Source organism: Podarcis tiliguerta, assembly GCF_965153285.1.
Source record: "Podarcis tiliguerta genome assembly, chromosome: 2".
NCBI classification, from domain to species: domain Eukaryota; kingdom Metazoa; phylum Chordata; class Lepidosauria; order Squamata; family Lacertidae; genus Podarcis; species Podarcis tiliguerta.
Window position 1 is genome coordinate 6,863,236 of NC_139535.1, and position 22,561 is coordinate 6,885,796.

The window sequence follows — 22,561 nt, forward strand, 5'->3', positions numbered from 1 at the left end:
CATTTAGCTGCCAGGTGCAAAGGCAGTAAACAACCCAATAGACTCTTGGATTTTACAGGCTCGAGAGTGAGAGCTGAGGCTTGGATTCAAAATGGATACCAAGAAGGGGGGAGGCTTACGTTACCCACCTCCACTGACTAATGACAATTATTCCTCATGGTCTGTAAAGATGAAAGCCCTGCTTCAGAATCAGAGGATTTATGCGGTGATTGATAACCCCATCCCTGCTGCACCAACACCAGGTTGGAATTCACAGAATGTGAGAGCCAGGACGGCCATAATTCTGTGTATCTCAGATGATCAACTCGTGCATATTCAGATTTTGGAATACGTGCGTGAGATTTGGGAAACGCTGCGTAGAATACATCAAAGAGATGCTGGTTCTCCAGTGTTGCTGCATTTTGAAAAGCTAACCAATATGAGGCTAGTGCCTGATGGAGATGTACAAGCGCATCTGACAGAGATGAAATTCTTACGCCAGCAGATGGCGCAACGCAATTTCCCTCTACAGGAAGAGATATTCTGCTTCATGATTATTAACAGCCTTAATCGGACTTATAAAACAGTTGTAAGTCAACTGGGTTCTCTACCTGCCAGAGATCTTACGGTTGAGAGAATTTGTTCAGTGGTTCTCAATGAGAGAGATCGCTTTGCTGCAATAGATGTCAAAGACAGGGGGAGAGAAACTCGGAGTTCTGACACCCCCACTGCTATTGCAAGTGAAGAACGGACTGTTGCTTTAAATGTTGTCCTTTGTTACAATTGTGGACAGACTGGGCATCTTCAGCGGAATTGTAAGAAGCCACATCAACAGAAAGGAGCTAAGGGGAGCTCTGCAAAGCCTGAGGCATCAGGCAAAAGTCGTACCAAGTTCCAGATGAAACCTGCAAAAGCATTGCTGTCAACAAAAGCCGAATTTTCAACGGAGAACGCTTTTGTTCTTGACACGGGTTGCAGGCAACACATGACGTCGCGCCGAGGACTGTTTTCAACGTTTAAGAAGCAAAGCTTCACTGTGAAACAGGCCAATGGCCAGGAGCTGAAAGTGATCGGGTTTGGAACTGTGTATCTTGAGTCTGAACTTGACTATTAACAATGTGTATTTGGTTCCTGATTTAAAGTTCAATCTGCTGAGTGTTTCGCAGATCACAAAGAAAGGACTGGTCTTGTCCTATGATAGAGAAAGCTGCAAAATCTTCAAAGATGGAGAGCTGTATCTTTCTGCCAGAGAGAAAGATGGACTGTATTTGTTGACTTTTGATCAAAGTGATTGCATAAATTGTAATGCATCTGAGTCTAACATGATTTCTCTTGCAGGTGTGACGAAAAACGTCCAGAGTACGACGAGAGTAACCAAAGCTTTTCAGCGAGTGTATGCTGATGTGATTGGTCCTCTAGCACCATCTAGAGGCAATGCAAGATATTATCTTGTGTGTGTGAATTATTTCTCTCATTATGTGTGGATATACATATTGCACAAACCACAAGAAGCCTTAGAAAGGTTTAAAGAGTTTTGCGACAAGGTTAAGAATATTCATGATGCTAACATTGATTGTCTTTTCACAGATGAAAAGGCAGTTTTTCTTTTACAGGATTTACAGGATTTCCTGGATAAGAAAAGAATAAGGCATAAGATTGCTGTTTCAGCAGATGCATGGAACAAAAGTGTCTGTGTGCAAGTGAACAAAGAATTGCAAAATGGGATGAAAGCGCAATTGCTGAGTTCACATTTGCCACATGAGTATTGGGCTGAATCTTTATCTTGTTTTTGTTACTCTTGGGTGAGAAAGGTTTCAAAAGGTATGGAATGTTCTCCTTTTGAGAAGCTGTTTCACAGAAAACCTTCTGTCGCGCATTTTAAGGTTTTTGGATCTCAAATCAGGACTGAAACTCCAGATGGGGTGAAGAATGCTAGAGGCATTTTTGTGGGTTATGAAAAGGGTCTCTACAGAGTAATTTTGTCTGAATCTGGTCAGGTGATTCTCACAAAATTTCTAGAGAGTGCTCCTGAACAGGAGAGAGTAATTGTTCACACATTTCCCACTGAGGACAGTTCAGATGATGATGATGATTTTACTGATTACAGTGGTACTGAGAGTAACAGTGATAGCTCGAAGAGCTCAGTTGACACACTCATTGAGAGGAAATCTCACACAATGGCTAGACCTTCACAGGTGAAGGACGAACCACTGTTTACTATTGGAACTGGTTCTCCAAAGAGTCCTGAGACTGAACCAGTGAGCAGAGAGGATCAGCACCTCATACGCAGGTCCGAGAGAGTTACAAAGGGTGTACCACCCAAGAGGTATTCAAAAGAGTTTGCTAACTCAGCTGTAGCATGTGTTACTATTGTTGACAACTCAAGACAGGTTAAAGCTGTGTCTAAGTCAGAGACAGAGACACAACAGGGAGTTGCTAAGCATAACACTACATTCCCTAGCCAAGGAAATGCAGATGCACTCATTCCTTGGAAGTCAGACAACCAGAGAGGTACACTGGGGAAACCAGTGGCAGGTAGTTCCAAGGGTGGAACTGAAACAACAGGGGAGTGTTATATGTATAACAACTGTTTGTTTTCTTCTCTGGATCAAGCTTTGCTCACAGCGCACATTGATTCATATGGGGGAGTATGTTACGATATAGAAACAATGCTGCTGCGAGCTGCTTGCTTCAAAACAACATCACATGATGTTGGGACTGTCTGTGGGAAACAGAGGGCACCAGAATTAGCTCAGAGTGCAATATGAGTTGTACAGGAAGTGTTTGTTCTCTCGACTGCTGGAGTTTGAAGAGAGCAGTCATGTTTTTTTGTAACGCTGCAAAGACAGAAATAAAGGCATGTAAATACGTTTCTGTCTATCTCTTTCCCCTGCCGGGGGGGGCAGGAAAGAGGGGGTGTGTTCTTCTCACGCTGAGAAGGATCGCCTATCACGACCTCTGCCTGGATCCTGCCGGGAAAGCAGACCGGGAGGTCAACTGGAGACCAAGCCGGGTGCCTGGGAGAGTTGCCAGTTTCTCCTGATAAAAGCTTGATTTCCAACAGGACCCTCGTACCTACGGGACCGCCTCTCCCGGTATGCCCCACGGAGGGCCTCAAGGTCCATAAATAACAACACCCTAGTGGTCCCAGGCCCTAAGGAAGTTAGATTGGCTTCAAACAGAGCCAGGGCCTTTTCAACTCTGGCTCCGGCCTGGTGGAACGCTCTGCCTCATGAGACCAGGGCCCTGCAGGATCTGATTTCTTTCCGTAGGACCTGTAAGACAGAGTTGTTCCGCCTGGCCTTTGGCTTGGAGCCAATTTGATTCCCTCCCTCCCTCTCTTTCTTTTTTCTTTTCCTTCTCCTCCTGCGATGAGGCTACATTTTAATATTTTAATGTTCCATTATTTTAATGTTGTATTTTATTTTTGTTTTTAAGTTGTAATCATTCATTTTGTTTTTATTATTGCTTGTAAGCCGCTCTGAGCTTGGCCTTGGCTGGGGAGGGCGAGGTATAAATAAAAAATTATTATTATTCTAGTATTAAAATCAGCAACTGAAAAATGGAATCTCACTTGAGTGTATTAATGCTTGAGGGAACCTCCAGAAGGCCGTTGGAGCTGGATCTCAGTATCTGGTCTGGATGATGGGTGTGGAGACGCTCCTTTAGATATACAGGGCCAATGTCATTTAGGGCTTTAAAGGTCGGCATCAACAAATGAATGTGACAGCTGTCGGTTTGGTGGGAGTGAGAGGGACACCACCATATCTGGAGCCAGAGACAATGATAGAGAAGAACCACCACTTGTAAGTAAGAAGGCAGGGGAGTGGTGGTGGCATGAAGGCCGGTTGAGATTGGTGGTGTAGTCCCCATTCACCCCCATGGAGCAGACCTCTCACTTATTTGCCCTGAGCTTCTGGAGAAGGGCAGGATCCATCCTTTTTGTCTCCCTCTCTTATTTAGCACCAGCGCTCATAGACAGCGCTCATAGACATCCAATGAATCAGAAGGTTGGGAGATTGAGAGGAAACAAAATATTGACTCATGCAGTACATAGTTTCTTCCCCCAAATGCCAGTCGCTGGTGACCAGTGCCTGGTAAGGCCCATTGCTATCATGCCCTGCTTTTGAACTTCTCAGCAATGTCTGATTGGCCACTGTGTTGCAGGACTAGATGGGAGTTTGGACTAACCCAGCAGGGCTCTTCTTAGCCAAGGTCAAGCCAAACTCATCCCCGAAATGTTGCAGTTTGAAGCCACATCTGTGATTTGGTGTAAACATATTTGGTGTAAACATATTTTTCCCCAGCTCTGTCATTGCCCCTTGAACTATATAGAGACATCCCTGGCAATTGCCTAAACATCAGAAGCCAAGGAAGCCTGAAGTTATACGTGTCACACTGTGCTGGAGGGTGTTGACTTCTTTTGCTTAACTGGCTGTGGGAGAGAAAGAAGAAGTCAAAATAGAGGTGTAGGAGGCCAAGACAGAATGACCTCCCTGCTGCGGCTTCTGCTGCTTCCTCTGCTTCTAATGCCCCATCAAGTCTTGACGTGCAGGGTAAATTAATAATGCAGAGTTTTAAAGAATAAAAGCTTTACTAAGTTAAAATAAACTTCTTCATAAACAACATGGTTCCAAACAGTTTGACTGAGATTACATACTGATTCTGCTCACAACCAAAGCAGACAGACTCTGATTTCTTACAGAGAGCACAAAAGAGAAACTGGCTGCTATGTCACATGTCAGAGTGACCCAACAGTTAGCAGTTAGGCCTGAATAACTTTAGTAGGCCCAAATGACTGTGCAGTCCCACCACTTCCCAGCCTGCTTTGCTGCTTCTGCTCTCATGTGTCTTTGTCACATGACAAGTCTGTGAGAAGCTGAAAGCAAAGTGCTCCTTAAATTTGATGAGGGAAGAAAATGAAGTGCAGAGTTATTCGCGGCCTGGAGATTTCCTCATTAGCGAAATCTTATCTCCAAGAAGCTTTGCTGAGCAACTTCCATATAACTTTCTCCAGCCCCCAGGAACCAAGCTTAAAGTATAAATAATTAAATACATCATGAATATCATGCTTCTCCACCACCGCTTCAATGGTTCCCTTTAACCGGGAAATAGTTCTTATTTCAGGGATAGGGAGACAGTGGCCCTTCAGATGCTGCTGGACTCCGGCTCCTCTCATCCTGACCACTGTTTGTGGAGGCTGAGGCTGAGGGGAGTTTCTAATCTCTTTTCCTTTTGCTCCTTATGGTCTTCAAATAAAAACATCTTGGAGGTCCCCGGCCACAGGGAGGCTAAGCTGGCCTCAGCCAGAGCCAGGGCTTTTTCGGCCATTGCCCCGATCTGGAGGAACGCTCTGACACAAGAGACTAGGGTCCTGCTGGACTTGACATCTTTCCGCAGGGCCTGCAAGACAGCGCTGTTCCACCAGGCCTTTGGCCAAGGCACAGTCTGACCCCCTCCTTTGGTCATCCTCACAGAACTCTAGCCCAATGGTTGCCATTAAAAGATAGGGGAGGTTTTGGACTCCCAGACCTGAGACTATATCACGATGCGGCATGCTTTACTTGGATCAAGGATTGGATCAAATTGGATAACAGTGACATTTTGGATTTGGAGGGATGGAACAATAGATAAGGTTGGCATGCATATCTAATTTATAACAAAGTGGCAGTACATAAAGATTTCCTAAACCACGTAATTAGAAATGCATTGTACAAGGTCTGGGTGAGATATAAAAGGTTGTTAGAACCGAAAACCCCATGGTGGGTCTCACCATTAGAAGTAACATCTGTTAAAAAGAAAAATACTATAGGGAAAATGGCGACATACCAGCAACTCCTAAAGGAAGAACAGGGCCAAATAAAATTAAGACCATATGAAGAGGTGACCCAATACTGTACTACATGGTTTCAATATCACCAAATTGCACAAATATTCAATCAGGATAAAATAATACGATTTGAGAAAGATGAATCAAAATTACAAAAAGTATTATTACAAAACTCCAAAAAAAAAATATCCAAAATGTATAATTTTTTATTAGAATGGGAATTAAAGGATGAAGAAGTAAAAGAAGTTATGATCAAATGGGCATGTGATATAGGATATGCGATTCGGCTAGAACAATGGGAGAAATTATGGAAATATGATATTAAGTTCACAGCATGTTACACAATAAGAGAAAACTTTATGAAAATGGTGTACCAATGGTACTTAACTCCGGTAAAATTGGCTAAAATTTATAAATTAAATTCGAATACCTGTTGGAGATGTAAAAAAGAAACAGGAACAATGTTTCACATGTGGTGGGAATGCCGACCTATTAAACAATTCTGGAACGAAATTTACAAAGAACTCAAAAAGATGTTTAAAATATCTTTCAGTAAAAAACCAGAGGCATTCCTTTTAGGATTAATTACAAACGATATTCCCGAAAATCAAAGGAAAGTATTCCTTTATGCAACAACAGCTGCCAGGATGCTTATAGCAAAAAACTGGAAAGGGAGGAAAATTCCATCAGTGAAAGATTGGCAAATTAAATTTTGTGAATACATAAATCTGGCAAGACTCACAGCATTTATAAGGGGACAATCGGACCAGAAATTATTAAAAGAATGGGGTTGTGCAAAAGAGTATATGAAAAAACATTGTTCTGGAGTAAGTGTATTGGTATGTAATGAATGATGCTTTACAGGGTTAAAGGGGAAAAAAATGGTGTATATACATACATACATATATATATATATATATATAGTATAAAGATGAAAGTAATTTAACCAGACACAACAATACAGTAAGAGTAAATTTACTGAGGTTTTAGAACAAAGAAAGGAAGTCAATATGTGTAAATGTACGTAATGATATGGTTTTTTTTTTCTTGTAAATGTGTGCTTTTTCGTTTTCGTTTGGTTCTGTTTTGTTCCCCTTTTTTCTGGTTTTTTTTGTATGTTCCGTTTTGTTTGTTTGTATAGTATTTTTTTGGATTCAATGTTCGTAATTTTTGTTATGATTTTGCATTGAAAAAAATAAAGCATTTAAAAAATTAAAAAAAAATAATTTGATTTTAAAATGAAATGATTTTAGAATGCTGTGCTACTTTTATTGTTGTTAGCTACTCTGAGCCTGGCTTCGGCTGGGGAGGGCGGGGTATAAATAAATAAATTATTATTATTATTATTGTTGTTGTTGTTGTTGTTGTTGTTGTTATTATTAGTCATGTCTTTTAAAATTATAAGCTTGAGGACATAGGTTGTTTTAGGAATGATATTTGTAAGCTGCAGTGGGAGTTTGGCCAAAGAGCAAGATCAGGACACTATAAATAAACTGAGGCCTTTGTACAGTTGTAGAATTGTAGAGTTGAATGTCCCCACCCTTCTGAATCTTGAGTGGAACCACAGCTTGTTGTTGGAATTAAAAAATAATCTGGATGCCAGATAGTATTTTCCTGAGGGCTGCAGTAAACTCCATTATTATTATCATTATTTATTGAATTTATATACCACCCTCTACCGGGCGGTGTCAGGGGGGTTCATAGAACAAAATCAAAGTATAACTATGAAACCACAAAATACATAATCACAAAACAATGCCCCAATAACCCCCCCCCCACTCCATAGGCAAGCAGGTTCCTCTCACTGCAATTCTAGCTAACCCTGTGTATGGCAAGAAAAAGGTCCAAAAGCATCGTTGTCAAAGTTCCCTTAGTGATGCGGAGGAGATAGATAATTGACAGTAGACCTTTTAAAGTTTCTGATTCCCGATTCTTCACTAATAGCAATTTTGGAGTTGCCCATTGTTGCTTGAAATCATCCCTGTACCAGGCTCTTCTATCTTGAGTTAGACTGTATATTATTCATAGCTGAATTTCCTAAGCTGTTCAAGACGTTGTCAACTGAACTGCTAAAGTGCAAAATGAAATTAGCTAAATTAGAAGAAAAGGGACATTAAACTAGCTAAATGAAGGACATAGATAAAAGGTCATATGGAAATCTACAACGGTGTTACACATAGCTTGTGGAAGAGAAATATTTTTGGCACGTGAGTTTTGATGAGGTTCAAAAGTTCAAAACTAGGAGAAAACTTAGTACATGGAAGGACATGACTGAAACTTGATATTAGGTGGTCAGAAAAGAGCTAAGCCAGACACCTCAGTTTGATTTATTATTATTATTATTATTATTATTATTATTATTATTATTAATAGCGCCCATTGGTCATAGATGTCAGGGTGGTTCACAACATAAAAAGACAATGTAAAAAAGACAAAATACATAATAAAAAACAACACAAAATAACCAATAATGCCTCCACCAGAAGACATTTAAAAGGGCATTGGATGTCAATCAGCCAAAGGGCTGGTTAAAAAGGAACGTTTCGCTCGGCACCTAAAGGTGTACAATGAAGGTACCAGCCGAATCTCCCTGGAGAGCATTCCACAAATTGTGTCCTTGAGGAATCCCCTGGAATCTTTGTGAATCCTCTGAGTCCCTCACCCTTGTCCACTCGGTTATGAGATAGTGAGGGCGATCACCTTTTAATCCCTTGAAAATGACATGGAACTGAAGAAGGAGTTTGGAAAGAATGATGCTCTTTCCCATTTCCTCTTACAGCTTCGGACTATAAAATATCCAGTTGTTTTTAGGGGCCTAAAAAGGTTGGTAGACCCTGGCTAAGGAATGAAGACTGTACAAGTGGGACTTAATAGAGATGTATAAAATCACGGAGGAAGAGAAAAAGGATAGGTTTTTCCTGAAAAATTATTACTCAAAGAGGCATCCACAGAAGAATCCACTTGGAGAATTTAGATAGAAAATAGGAAGCAGTTTTTTGGATAGTGTAATCCAATGGAGAAATTCACTGACACAGGAAAGAGTGAAGAAGTGTGCATGTACGGGACACGGGTGGCACTGTGGGTTAAACTACAGAGCCTAGGACTTTTATGATCAGAAGGTCGGCGGTTCGAATCCCCGCGATGGGGTAAGCTCCCGTTGCTGGGTCCCTGCTCCTGCCAACCTAGCAGTTCGAAAGCACGTCGAAGTGCAAGTAGATAAATAGGTACTGCTCCGGCGGGAAGGTAAATGGCGTTTCCGTGCGACGCTTTGGTTCACCAGAAGCAGATTAGTCATGCTGGCCACATGACCCAGAAGCTGTACGCCGGTTCCCTCGGCCAATAAAGCGAGATGAGCGCCGCAACCCCAGAGTCGGCCACGACTGTACCTAATGGTCAGGGGTCCCTTTACCTTTACCTATGCATGCACATGAAAGCTCATACCAATAACAAACTTAGTTGGTCTCTAAGGTGCTACTGGAAGGATTTTTTTTATTTTGTTTCAGCTGCTAACTGAGACACTTTTAAAAGACGCATGACTTCCAGGATAAGAGGCTGCATATCTCTGAATGCCAGTTGCTGGGATCAACTCTACTGCCATCAGCTTGGGTGGATCCCAGAAATGTCTGATTGGCCACTGGGTGCAACAAGATACTGCATTGGATTGAGCTTTGAACTGAACCAGCAGCAGGACTCTTCTAATGCTCTTGTCAGCAGCAAAGTTCGTGCCAAACTCTCACTCACCGCGTGACCCATGTCAAACTTTGGAGCAGCAACTTTGTTTCCTCCCAAACATGTTTATCTCCAACTCTGCTCCTGCCCCTCAGGCCACACAGAGACTTCAGGTTGTTGCAAAGATGTACTTCCTTCCCCTTATAATTATCAAAATCATACTGATTCATTCTGCCTTGTTCCTGAGGGAAAGGTTGATGCACAGAAGATCACCTGTGTCAGAGACAGACTGAATCACGATTGATGGGGTACATCTGTGTGAGGTTTAATGGCTCTGAAGGTATAGCTGAGCACTACCCATATTGGATAAATAAGAGTTTTTTGGCTTCTTCTGATGTAGCTGGCTATGGGGGAGAGAGGAACACTCACAAGAGAGGTGTAGCAGTCAGTCAGAATGAGATCCCAGATGCTGATGCTGCTCATTTTGCTTGAATCCTGTGGAAACCTGAAGGCAAAATGCCCCTTGAATCCAATCGGGGAAGGAATCAAAGCACAGAATTATTTCCAGACTGGCGACTTCCTCATTGGTGGGATAATAACTCCAAATATGTTTAATCTACAACTTCCATACAACTTTTCGCAGCCCCCATTAACCAGGTTTAAGAATGAGTAAGTAATTATATGCAGAATGACGTCACGTTTTTCTACTGCACCCCAATGGCTCCTGTTTACTAGGGAAACAGTCTCCATTTTAGGGGTGAGGACTCTGTGGTCTTCCAGATGTTGCGGGACTGCAGCTCCCATCACCCCTGATCACTGGCCATGCTGGCAGGGGCTGAAGGGAACTTGAGTTTCTCAGCAGCTAGTGGATTGCATGTTCCCAGACGTGCTCTATTTTTACCTTTTGTGCTGTTGTGTTGCTTGCTGAAGAACACAAGTGTATAAATGAACCTGATCAGGCATCAAAATGATTCACTGAATGATCACACCTGCATTCATGAGATGAGTGGGACCCTGGCGAAAATCCTACTTTGTGTAATTTTTAAGCATGTGGTTGTTCTTTACAGATCACATTAAGAAGCCAGCACAGTTATTGCAACCCCCTATAACACGCGGGAGGCGCTGTGGGTAAAACCTCAGCGCCTAGGACTTGCTGATCGTCAGGTCGGCGGTTCAAATCCCTGCGGCGGGGTGCGCTCCCATCTTTCGGTCCCAGCGCCTGCTAACCTAGCAGTTCGAAAGCACCCCGGGGTGCAAGTAGATAAATAAGGACCGCTTTATAGCGGGAAGGTAAACGGCGTTTCCGTGTGCTGCGCTGGCTTGCCAGATGCAGCTTGTCACGCTGGCCATGTGACCCGGAAGTGTCTTCAGACAGCGCTGGCCCCCAGCCTCTTAAGCGAGATGGGCGCGCAACCCCAGAGTCGGATACGACTGGCCCGTACGGGAAGGGGTACCTATAAGACATGTATATCTATGGAGAGGACTAATTAACCAGTGAGCCTATTATGTATGTAACTTAAGGTTACTTCCAATAACATATACTCCAAGTGTTGTGTTTGCTGTTCATGTTAAGTTTATAGTGTTACTGTTGAAAACCAAAACAAAACATATTTAAACAGACAAAACAGAGGTCTTTTATGCTGATATGCTGTCTGAAATAACCTCCCAGAAGATATCAGCAGAATTAGTGTCTGTGACTGCCATTGCAATGAGATTGAACAGTTCCCACAGGGAGAAATATGAGTGACAAGCAAACTATTCTTCTGGATGAAATGCTACTTTAAGTGGACATTATCTCAACCTGGAACTATACTAGAAGCACACCTGAATGCAGAATAAGACACTGAATTGCAAACTTAGCCAAGTTCAGTGCTTCTGGGGAATTAATTTGGCTCCAGGGACTTTTTCTCTGCTTCACTCCCCCCCCCCCAGCAGCAATCCACATTCCTAAGATTTCCCCCTCACTGCTGAGCCAGACACCTGAATTCACTTGCACAGGAGAGATGGAAGGAAATACATCCTTCTGATTGTTTGTTTTGCTGGAAGACTGGTCGGAACTGACCTTTCTTAAATAACAGCCCAATCCTAATCCTGCCTACTGAAACTAAGCCATACTAATGAAATAGAGAGCTAAACAGACTTAGCTCTCCATTGCAGTTGGCTCTTTATGCAACTCGTTTGAAGCAGCCATATCCCCATATTTCTCACACATTCGGAAAGAAGAATGTTTTCTTCATTTTCCTTCTTTGAAGATGTGTGCTTCTCCTCTTGAGAAATCCTTATATTTTAATTCTTAGGTGGCAAATGGATTTTCATCTTGTAAGAAAGATATGTCTCTTCTCACCCTTCAAACAAACAGACAGACTAGGGTCCCCATATTGTGACAAGTGAAAATCCAGACCAAAAGATTTATTGGCAAAGTTCTTGAGTTATTTTAAAGGAAATTCCAGTGAATTCCACCCACACACTGTTTCCAACTGCTGTCTTACTGCTATGTGTGTATGGCAGCCCTAATGCAGACCATGATTTAGGGAATCAAATACTGTTTATTTTCATTAAATGGTGAATGGTTTGACACTTTTGATTGATTGATTTCTTACAGTATGGCATTTAGGTTCTACTGGCATATCTCGTCCTTCTTGTTCACCATCCAAGAGATCAACCGGGATCCCAGGCTCTTACCCAACATCACTCTGGGCTACAGCCTCTATGAGAACTATTACAATGCAAGGATCACTTCTGATGCCATGCTAGACCTGCTTGCAGGTGGGGAAAGCAATATTCCAAACTATCGCTGTGGAAAATGGAATAATATCTTGGCTGTTCTTGAAGGAGCCAATTCCATCATCTCCAAAGTGATTTCAACCACGTTAGGCATGTACAAAATCCCACAGGTAAGAAGGGTGGGGCATGGAGGGACACAAAAGGGGTTCAGCAGCAAAATAAATTCACTGTATCGTCAGCAAAAAGGGGCATCAACGAGGGCAAAAATACTGAGCTATGTTAAGCTAGATAGCTCAGTTGGTTAGAGTGTGGTGCAGTTGGTTAGAGTGTGGTGCTGCCAACGTCAAGTTTGCAGGCTTGATCCCCGTATGGGACAGCTGCATTGCCGGGGGACGACAAGATGAACCTCAGGGTTGCTTCCAACTCTATGATTCAAAAGTTTACTCCCTGTTTAGGGAAGCTTTTAATATTTAATAGGTTATTGTATTTTCGTGTTCTGTTGGATGCCGCCCAGAGTGGCTGGGCAAACCTCGCCAGATGAGCGGGGTATAAATAATAAATTATTATTATTATTATTAACACGGAGACTTTGCTGGGGTTGCAGCCTCCCAAAGTTTCAAAGTAAAACTATCAGCCCCAGTCAGCAAAATAAATAAAACTAGCAAAATATTTGTTAGGTATTAAATATTTCAGGTTAATCCTGTACTTTGCTCTGAAAAAGAAACACTATATTTTTTCTTCCCCACTTCAGATCAGTTATGGCTTTGTATCTGGGGTTGTTGATGAGAACACTGAAGTCCCTTTTGTCTACCGTACGGTCCCCAATGAAGATGTTCAGTACACGGGGATTGTAAAGTTGCTCCAGCATTTTGGATGGACGTGGATCGGCCTCTTTGTTCCAAAGAATGAGAATGGAGAAAGGTTCTTGAGTGCCATGACATCTCTGATGGCCAGCAATGGAATTTGTGTTGCCTTTTCAGTAACAATACCAGACAGGAATGAACCTGGGAGGTTCACAGTAAGTGAATTAATTGCCCTACGGAGACAGACCAATGTATTCCTTTGCTATGTAAACAGTCATATAGCACTGCGTACCCTCATGACACTAGAAGAAGTACTTTGGAAACAAGAACTTGGGTCAAAAGTATGGCTCACAACAGCTTTTCAAGACATTGACATGAATTTGCTTTATGGTCCCAAGTCCTTGAAGTATATCCATGGTTCATTCTCCTTTGTAATGAAGACCAAAATAAGGAGAAAACATGACTGCTGTAAATCAGAGTCCCATCTTTTTAATCTGTTTCGGCAAAAAGCATTTAGTTGTTCATACTCAAAGAACGTCCTCGCTGTGAGAGGTTGGACAAGATGCAGAGATGTGGAGAATCCGGAGGTGCCGTCTGAAGAGGAGCTGCAGAGTGTTCTGTCGGAAGACAGCCACAGAACATACTTCAGTCTCCAAATCATGGCACATGCTTTAAATGTTGCCTGTTCATCCAGATCAAAGCAGATGTTGATGGCGGGTGGAGGAGACCAGTTGGCATGTCAAAGGCTACAGCCATGGCAGGTATTTCCTTTCCCTTTCTAGCAATCAAAGTTCTTTCTGCCAACTCTACAATAATCATTCTCATTGATTTAGACACGAATGCAACAGTGAGGAAAAGGTTTTTGTTTTATTTATTTAGATTTAGATTCTTTTTAAAAGGCTCCTGCTGGAAGATGTATATACAGTGTGTATTTCATAAAATCTCAAGGTGGTCTACTGCAATGAAAAACATAGGACGATATAATAAAACCATAAGAAGCCAAAACAAGTTAAAAGCAGACATCCCTCCACATGGAGGGTGTCTGTTTAATCTTGCCTGTAGGAGAAATTGTGGCACGACAGGAGTTTTGAGTTCCAAGGAAGCATGGATGAGGCATCTAAAATGTTCGGGTGTTTAGTCCTCCGAAGATTCCAGGCCAGGTATGCCAGGACTTTGGAGCTCAAAGGGAGCAGGGATGAGATGTCCAAAATGTTTTGAAATGCTGGTCTACCCGACCTAAAACTTTACTACGAGGCAGCCTGTTTCACCTGGCTAAAAGATTGGTGCACGTTGCAGGATTCGGACCTCCTGGACCTGGAAGGTTTTGACAACCGTTGGGGATGGCACGCCTACCTAATATATGGAAAAGCGAAAATTCATAAAAACTTTACCAACCATATAATAAGAAAGTCACTCTTTGCTGTATGGGGAAAAATATAAAGACCTGATGGAGCCTGAAGTCCCGTGGTGGACTTCTCCAGTAGAAGCCATAGCAGTAAAACGGAAAAATACTCAGGAAAGCTGGCCAACATATAAAATACTTCTAAAAAATGAAGACAACCAAATAAAATTTAAAAACTTTGAGGAAATAAGAGACCACATTTCAGACTGGTTCCAATACCATTTGTTATTTGAAAAATTTAAATCTGACAAACAAAAGGGGTTCTCAACAGAAATTTCCCAAAGCTGACAGAATATGCTGAATTAGATGGTTTATCAGAAAAAATAAAGAATAAATCAAAACAGGAATTTGTTTCTAAATGGGAGGTTTTTTAAAGAATATCTGAAAAATAAATATAATAACAACAACAACAACAACAACAACAACAACAACAACATTTTTTATTTATATCCCGCCCTCCCCAGCCGAAGCCAGGCTCAGGGTGGCTAACAACAATAAAACAGTACAAAAGTATAGCACAAACAACACTCTAAAATCATTCATTATAAAATTAATTAATTCAAGCCACTGGCAACCATTGGGCCAGAGCTCTGCGAAGATTGCCGAGGGAGGGAGTCAGGCTGTGCCCTGGCCAAAGGCCTGGTGGAACAGTTCTGTCTTGCAGGCCCTGCAGAAAGATGTCAAGTCCCGCAGGGCCCTGGTCTCTTGTGACAAAGTGTTCCACCAGATCGGAGCCACGGCCGAAAAAGCCCTGGCTCTAGTTGAGGCCAGCCTAACTTCTCTGTGGCCTGGGACCTTGAAGATGTTTTTATTTGAAGACCGTAGGTTTCTCTGTGGGGCATACCAGGAGAGGCGGTCCCGTAGGTACGAGGGTCCTAGGCCGTATAGGGCTTTAAAAGTTAAAACCAGCACCTTAAACCTGATCCTGTACTCCACCGGGAGCCAGTGCAGCTGGTATAGCACCGGGTGAATGTGATCTCGCAGCGAAGACCCCGTAAGGAGTCTCGCTGCAGCATTCTGCACCCGATGGAGTTTCTGGGTCAGTCTCAAGGGCAGCCCCACGTAGAGCGAGTTACAATAATCCAGTCTGGAGGTGACCGTCGCGTGGATCACAGTGGCTAGGTCAGGGCGAGAGAGGTAAGGAGCCAACTGCTTAGCTTGGCGGAGATGGAAAAATGCCGCCTTTGTTGTAGCTGCAATCTGCGCCTCCATGGAAAGGGAGGTGTCGAAGATTACACCCAAACTCTTAACGGACGGTGCTGGCACTAATTGCACCCCCGTAAGAGATGGGAGTTGCCCCCCCCAATCCCATATCGTCCCATCCCAGCCAAAGGACCACTGTCTTCGAAGGATTTAGCTTCAACCGGCTCCCACGTAACCATCCAAGCCACAGCTTCCAAACATCTGGCCAGTGTGTCTGGGGCCGAGTCAGGATGGCCATATAGTAGTTTAAATTCTGTTGCAGCATTCGAGGAACTTCAGTAATAGTTGAAAGGTAGATATAAGAAATTAGATTTAATGAGAATAAGTTTAATTATTAAAAAAATTGTGTATTGGCAATAAGAAATATGAATTTGAAGTATGGAATAGATGGGAGGTTGGGTCTTTAGTGTTAAGACCAATAGATGTTTTATTGTTTGCTAAGAATATTATGTGTCTATGGTTATTTTTGTAATTTGTGTATAATTTGGTATTTGTGTTTTTTGTTTGTTTGTTTTTCTTGTTGTATAAATAAAAACTTTTTAAAAAAGAAAAAAAAAGCTGGTCTTTTCCCTGTCATTCCAGCTTCACCCTTTCTTAAGAGAAACCCGGTTGTTGAACACTTCCATGGGCGGACTGTATTTGGGTGAGAATGGGGAGCTGCCAATCATGTTTGATATTGAGAATTGGGTGGTGCTTCCCAATGAGTCTTGTGTTAGAGTGAAAATTGGGAGTATAGAGAGAGAGGCATCCACTGACTTCAAGCTCACCATTAACCCAGAAGCTATTGTGTGGCCCAAGAGGTTCAACCAGGTAAGAGCCCCTTTATTCCACATGATACACATGAAGATCTAGTATTCTGTTGAATATTTCCAAGAGGAATTCAAGTATAATCTTTTGGAAGTTTGACTGATGCTTTCATTATAATTAATTAAGTAAATTATTAAATGTGTATAATACTCTTCATGTACAGATACACACACACACATATGTTTGTATTTGTGTTTATTTGTTTGTATGTATGTAATTTTTTCATTTATTGTGGGAGCCTTTTTTGTGGAATCTGATTGAGCCGCACAATATGGTCCATGGTAAATCCAGCAACAGAAAAATTCCTGTGGTGCCCGCCTTCCCTGGATGCCCTAAGCACATACTTATTTTGCTTAATGGCTAATCCAGCCCGGCCCTGCGAGATCTCATGAGAACATCTCAGACCCCACGCAAGAGCATCCTGAAGCCCAGTGAGCAAAAGAGAGAGCTTGAGAGTAAGGCCTGCTTGACATGCCAGCTCCAGAAGGTCAGGGTGGTTGTGCAGGAGCCGTTCCAAGGGGCTCATTTGAGCGCAGTCGAATTTTGGTTCTGGAACTTAATCCATTCCGGAAGTCCACTCAACTCCCCAAACTGTTCGAAAACTAAGGAACGGCTTCCAATTGGTTGCGGGAGCTTCCTGCACTCAACTGAAAGCCACTTGCTTCCGGGTTTGCAGCGTTCGGTAGCTGATATGTTTGGGAGCCAAGCCATTCAGGAACCAAGGTACCGCTGTATATACATTTTGGCATATACTACTCCTTCCCCGGAATGTAACTCCTGCATAAGATGTGATCATACTCTATGTTTAAATACTGCTCTTCATCAGAGTGTTTTATTGCTGCTGTTCTGGGATGGGATTTTTCTTTTATTTTGTTTCTGCATCTTTTGCCCTGTGCCTAGAGAACCTGTTGGGTTATTTCCAAACTCTATGAATCAACTCCATTGACACAAATACTCCTGGCACACAAATACTTCTGTATGTATCTTCTTTTGTATTATTATTAGACTGTGCCTCAGTCCAGTAGTTCAAAGACCTATGTATTAATACTCTTTTCAGTACATTTCCGAGCACAATATAAAGTGTTGGTGCTGACCTTTAAAGCCCTAAACCGCCTCAGCCCAGCAGACCTGAAAGAGCGTCTCTACCCCCATCGTTCAGCCCAGACACTGAGGTTCAGCTCCGACGGCCTTCTGGCGGTTCCCTCCCTGCAAGAAGTGAGGTTATAGGGAACCAGGCAGAGGGCCTTCTCGGGAGTGGTGCCTGCCCTGTGGTACGCCCTCCCATCAGATGTCAAGGAAATAAACAACTGCCTGACTTTTATAAGACATCTGAAGGTAGCCATGTTCAGGGAAGTTCTTAATGACTGATGTTGTAATGTTTTCCTAATCTTTTGTGGGCAGCCTCCCAGAGTGGCTGTGGAAACCCAGCCAGATGGGTGGGGTATAAATAAATTGTTACTGTTATTATTTAAAAAGCAAACACAGCAGGGAGGCTTCCGTTCTACATAATAATAATAGTAATAATAATTTATTATTTGTACCTCGCCCATCTGGCTGGGCCTCCCCAGCCACTCTGGGAGGTTTCCACAGAGTCCAAAAATACACTAAGTTGTCACACATTAAAAACTTCCCTGAACAGGGCTGCCTTCAGATGTCTTCTGAATGTCAGGTAGTTGTTTATCGCTTTGACATCTGATGGGAGGGCGTTCGACAGGGCGGGCGCCACTCGTGAAGAGGCCCTCTGCCTGGTTCCCTGTAGCTTTGCTTCTCGCAATGAGAGAACCGCCAGAAGGCCCTCGGCGCTGGACCTCAGTGTCCGGGCAGAACGATGGAGGTGGAGACGCTCCTTCAGGTATACTGGGCCGAGGCCATTTAAATCAAGCATATGAGCCAACTCCTAGGAGCTGTGGGGGCATCGATTATGTGTTGTGTGGCTTACATGGACCCCCACAATATTTTATTCAAGTTGGCACCCCTTACATCAAGGGTGCTTTCTTGTGGGACTGGAGACCTTGCTGGGTTCTTTCCAGACTCTCTGAGTGAGTTCCATAGGCACAAATATTGCTGACATTTCACCTTTAATGTGCCCTCTATTCTTGATGGCTAGACTGTTCCTCACGCCAGGTGTACCAAAAGGTGTCGCCCAGGATATGCCAAGGTGGTTCAAGAAGACAAGCCGCTTTGCTGCTACGCTTGTGTTCCGTGTGGGGAAGGGACCATATCTACACAGGAAGGTGGGTGACACCACAGGAGATGGAAATTGTTGGGAGAATTTGTTAGTCACAAACGTTCTGTGAAGATTCTAAAGACATATTTGGATGCATTTTTAATCGCCTTCCAGGAAGTTATTTGAAAGAAATGGCTTGCAGGAAGCAATCTCTGGGATGCAAATTGGGTTCAGCCTGCTCTGCCCATAAGGCAGACCTTTGGTTATTTTATACCAAGCCTTCTAGGATCAGAGAACCAGAACCACCCTCTCAAAGGAAAATAAAAATGTCTTCAAAATAAACGAGAAATAGTGTAAATAGCAAATATTTATTTAAAAGAGAGAAAGCATGATGCACAATAATAAAAAAATTAGGTGAACATTCCATTCCATTGCATTGTAGAACAATTAAAAATTATGGGATTTCAGCAGGAAGTTATTGGATATCCCAGTCTAGGAGTTTGAGAACAGCTGTAGCAGCTTGGAAGAGAGGAGTTCAAGATATTAAAAATAAATAAATCATAAGTTGTGTGTCCTTGTCTCTCAGTTTGACCCTTTTACATGGTTTGTATGTTTTGTGGTATTTTATTCATTGTGACTTGCTGTTTTTTTATTGATTATAGATTAGTAATTCTTTATTGTACATGATAAGTATTAGCTGTTTATTATTTGCTGATATTAAATTTTACTGTTTACTATTCCTTAGTATTATTTTTGAATAGTATTGAATTTTGCTTAATTTGATATGTTGTTTATTTTAAAGTTATACTTTTATTATGACTTTTTGTGTGTGTGTTATGTCTGTGATCTTTGCTGTCTATTTTGTTGTTTCTTCAGCTTGTAACCCTCCTTCTGCATAGCAATACAGAAAGGCAGTTTACAATTTAAAAGTGAAATGAAATATGGAAATGAAGTAGTGTTACTGCCCGAAAACTATCGCATAAGGAAATGCACCGAAGCAGCTTCCCTTTCTTACAATACATTCTCATTTTCTGATATCTCCTATGTGAGTGCATTTCTCGACATGTAATAGAATATGTCTGTAAGCAAAGCCAAAGCCATTCTTTTTCTCCTCCTCAGATGCAGAGCGTTGCACCAAATGTCCAGAAGAACAATATCCAAACAAGGACCGAGATCACTGCATTCCGAGGATTATCAGCTTCCTATCATATAAAGAATATTTGGGGATTCTCCTGACTTCTTTGGCTCTCTTCCTGTCCTTAACCACAGGCTTTGTTGTAGGGATCTTCATTAAATACAAGGAAACTCCCATAGTCAAAGCCAACAACAGGGACCTCTCCTACATCCTCCTTGTCTCCCTCCTGCTGTCCTTCTTGTCCTCCTTCCTCTTCATTGGCCGTCCCAGGAAAGTCACCTGCCTCCTTCGACAAACGGCCTTCAGCACCATCTTCTCAGTTGCTGTATCTTCTTTGCTGTCCAAAACCATCATGGTGGTGCTGGCCTTCCTGGCCACAAAGCCAGGGAACAGGGTGAAGAGATGGTTAGGGAAAAGTCTGGCCAACTCCATTGTCCTTTCCTGCTCCAGTGTCCAAATGGTCATTTGCATCATTTGGCTGTGTATCTCTCCCCCATTCCCAGACTCTGACAAGCATTCCCAGGCTGGAGAGATCACCCTGCAATGCAATGAAGGGTCTGTGGCCATGTTTTATGCTGCCCTGGGTTACATGGGCTTCCTGGCTGCCATCTGCTTCACGGTGGCTTTCCTGGCCAGGAAGCTGCCTGGGGCCTTCAATGAAGCCAAGCTGATCACCTTCAGCATGCTGGTCTTCTGCAGCGTTTGGGTCTCCTTTGTGCCCACCTACCTGAGCACCAAGGGCAAATACATGGTAGCCGTGCAGATCTTCTCTATCTTGGCTTCTAGTGCTGGGCTTCTGGGCTGCATCTTCATTCCCAAATGCTACATTCTTGTGCTGAGGCCTGATCTGAACACAAAGGAACAGCTGGCCACAAAACCTAAAGTTGTTGTCTGATTCTTAGCATATTTATAACTGTATTCCACCACAGTAGTAATGAAACACACAGAGTTGACTTGGGAATGAATGTATCTCTTTAGATTAAGTTTTTCATTCATCTTTAATGATGAAAGGGAATCATTGAATCACATCCCTGGAGAGTTTCTGGACTTACAACTTTTAGGGATATCCCTACCTGTAGAGTTACATGGAGTGCAGCCTCCCTCTTCATACATAATTATCCTTCTCTACCATATCCAGTTTGTACTTTGACATGACCCAATTTCCTTTCTTCCTGAGTTCATAACCTAAGCCTACGTAATAACTTAGTGTAACTTGAAATTCTGCTTCTAGTATTAAAAACAGCAACTGAAAAACGGAATCTCACTTGAATGTATTAATAACTGAGGGAACCACCAGAAGGTCCTTGGAGCTGGACCTCAGTATCTGGTCTGGACGATGGGTGTGGAGACGCTTCTTTAGATATACAGGGCCAATGTTATTTAGGGTTTTCAAGGTTGGCATCAACAAATGAATGTGACAGCTGTCTGGTGGGAGTGAGAGGGGCACCACGATAGCTGGAACCAGAGACAATGATGAAGAAGAACCACCACCACTTGTAAGTAAGAAGGCAGGGGAGTGGTGGTGGCATGAAGGCAGGTTGAGATTCGTGGGGCAGTCCCCACTCACCCCCATGGAGCAGACCTCTCACTTATTTGCCCTGAGCTGCTGAAGAAGGGCAGGATGCACCCCTTTTGTCTCCCTCTCTTATATAGCACCAGCACTCAGAGACATCCAATGAATCGGAAGGTTGGGAGATTGAGAGCAAACAAAAGATTGACTCATGCAGTACATAGTTACTTCCCCCAAATGCCAGTCGCTGGTGACCAGTGCCTGGCAAGGCCCATTGCTTTCATGCCCTGCTTGTGAGCTTCTCAGCAATGTCTGATTGGCCACTGTGTTGCAGGACTAGATGAGAGTTTGGACTAACCCAGCAGGGCTGTTCTTAGCAAAGGTCAAGCCAAACTCATCCCCAAAATGCAAGTGACTCATGTTGCAGTTTGAAGCCACATCTGCGATTTGGTGTAAACATATTTTCTGTCAGCTCTGTCAGTGCCCCTTGAACCATGTAGAGATCCCAAGAACTTTCTCCCCTTTCAGTTATAAAAATGATAGTGATTTATTCTTCCCAAAGCTCAAGAGAGATCTCTGGCAATTGCCCAAACATCAGAAGCCAAGGAAGCCTGAGGTTATACGTATCACACTGTGCTGGAGGGTGTTGACTTCTTCTGATTAACTGGCTGTGGGGGAGAAAGGAGAAGTCAAAATAGAGGTGTAGGAGGCCAAGACAGAATGACCTCCCTGCTGCGGCTTCTGCTGCTACCTCTGCTTCTAATGGATCATCAAGTCTTGATGCGCAGCGTAAATTAATAATGCAGAGTTTTAAAGAATAAAAGCTTTACTGAGTTAAAATAAACTTCTTCATAAACTACATGGTTCCAAACAGTTTGACACTCAGATTACATAGTGACTCAGCTCACAAGTGAAGCAGACAGACTCTGATTTCACATGTCAGAGTGACCCAACAGTTAGCAGTTAGGCCAGAATAACTTTAGCAGGCCCAAATGACTGTGCAGTCCCAGCACTTCCCAGCCTGCTTTGCTGCTTCTGCTCTCATGTGTCTTTGCCACATGACATGTCTGTGGGAAGCTGAAAGCAAAGTGCTCCTTAAATTTGATGAGGGAAGAAAATGAAGCGCAGAGTTACTCGCAGCCTGGAGATTTCCTCATTAGCGGAATCATATCTCCAAGAAGCTTTGCTGAGCAACTTTCCATATAACTTTTTCCAGCCCCCAGGAACCAAGCTTAAAGTGTAAATAATTAAATTCTTCATGGATTTCATGCTTCTCCACCACACCTTCAATGGTTCCCTTTAACCGGAAAATAGTTCTTATTTCAGGGATAG

General features: G+C 42.8%; 1 protein-coding gene and 1 long non-coding RNA gene across 2 annotated transcripts in view; one reads left to right on the plus strand and one right to left on the minus strand.

Moving 5' to 3' along the window:
• LOC310671218 overlaps nucleotides 1-22,561 on the minus strand; it is a 497,424-nt gene that overhangs the window by 173,738 nt on the left and 301,125 nt on the right. The window lies entirely within an intron of this gene.
• LOC310672808 (vomeronasal type-2 receptor 26-like) lies at nucleotides 9,843-20,614 on the plus strand (the record flags this gene model as incomplete). The annotated part of the gene is made up of 6 exons (XM_083430465.1): nucleotides 9,843-10,147; nucleotides 12,081-12,372; nucleotides 12,954-13,766; nucleotides 16,193-16,420; nucleotides 18,525-18,651; nucleotides 19,704-20,614. The coding sequence occupies exons 1-6, from the start codon at nucleotides 9,933-9,935 to the stop codon at nucleotides 20,612-20,614; spliced, it is 2,586 nt and encodes an 861-aa protein (XP_083286591.1). The 5' UTR covers nucleotides 9,843-9,932.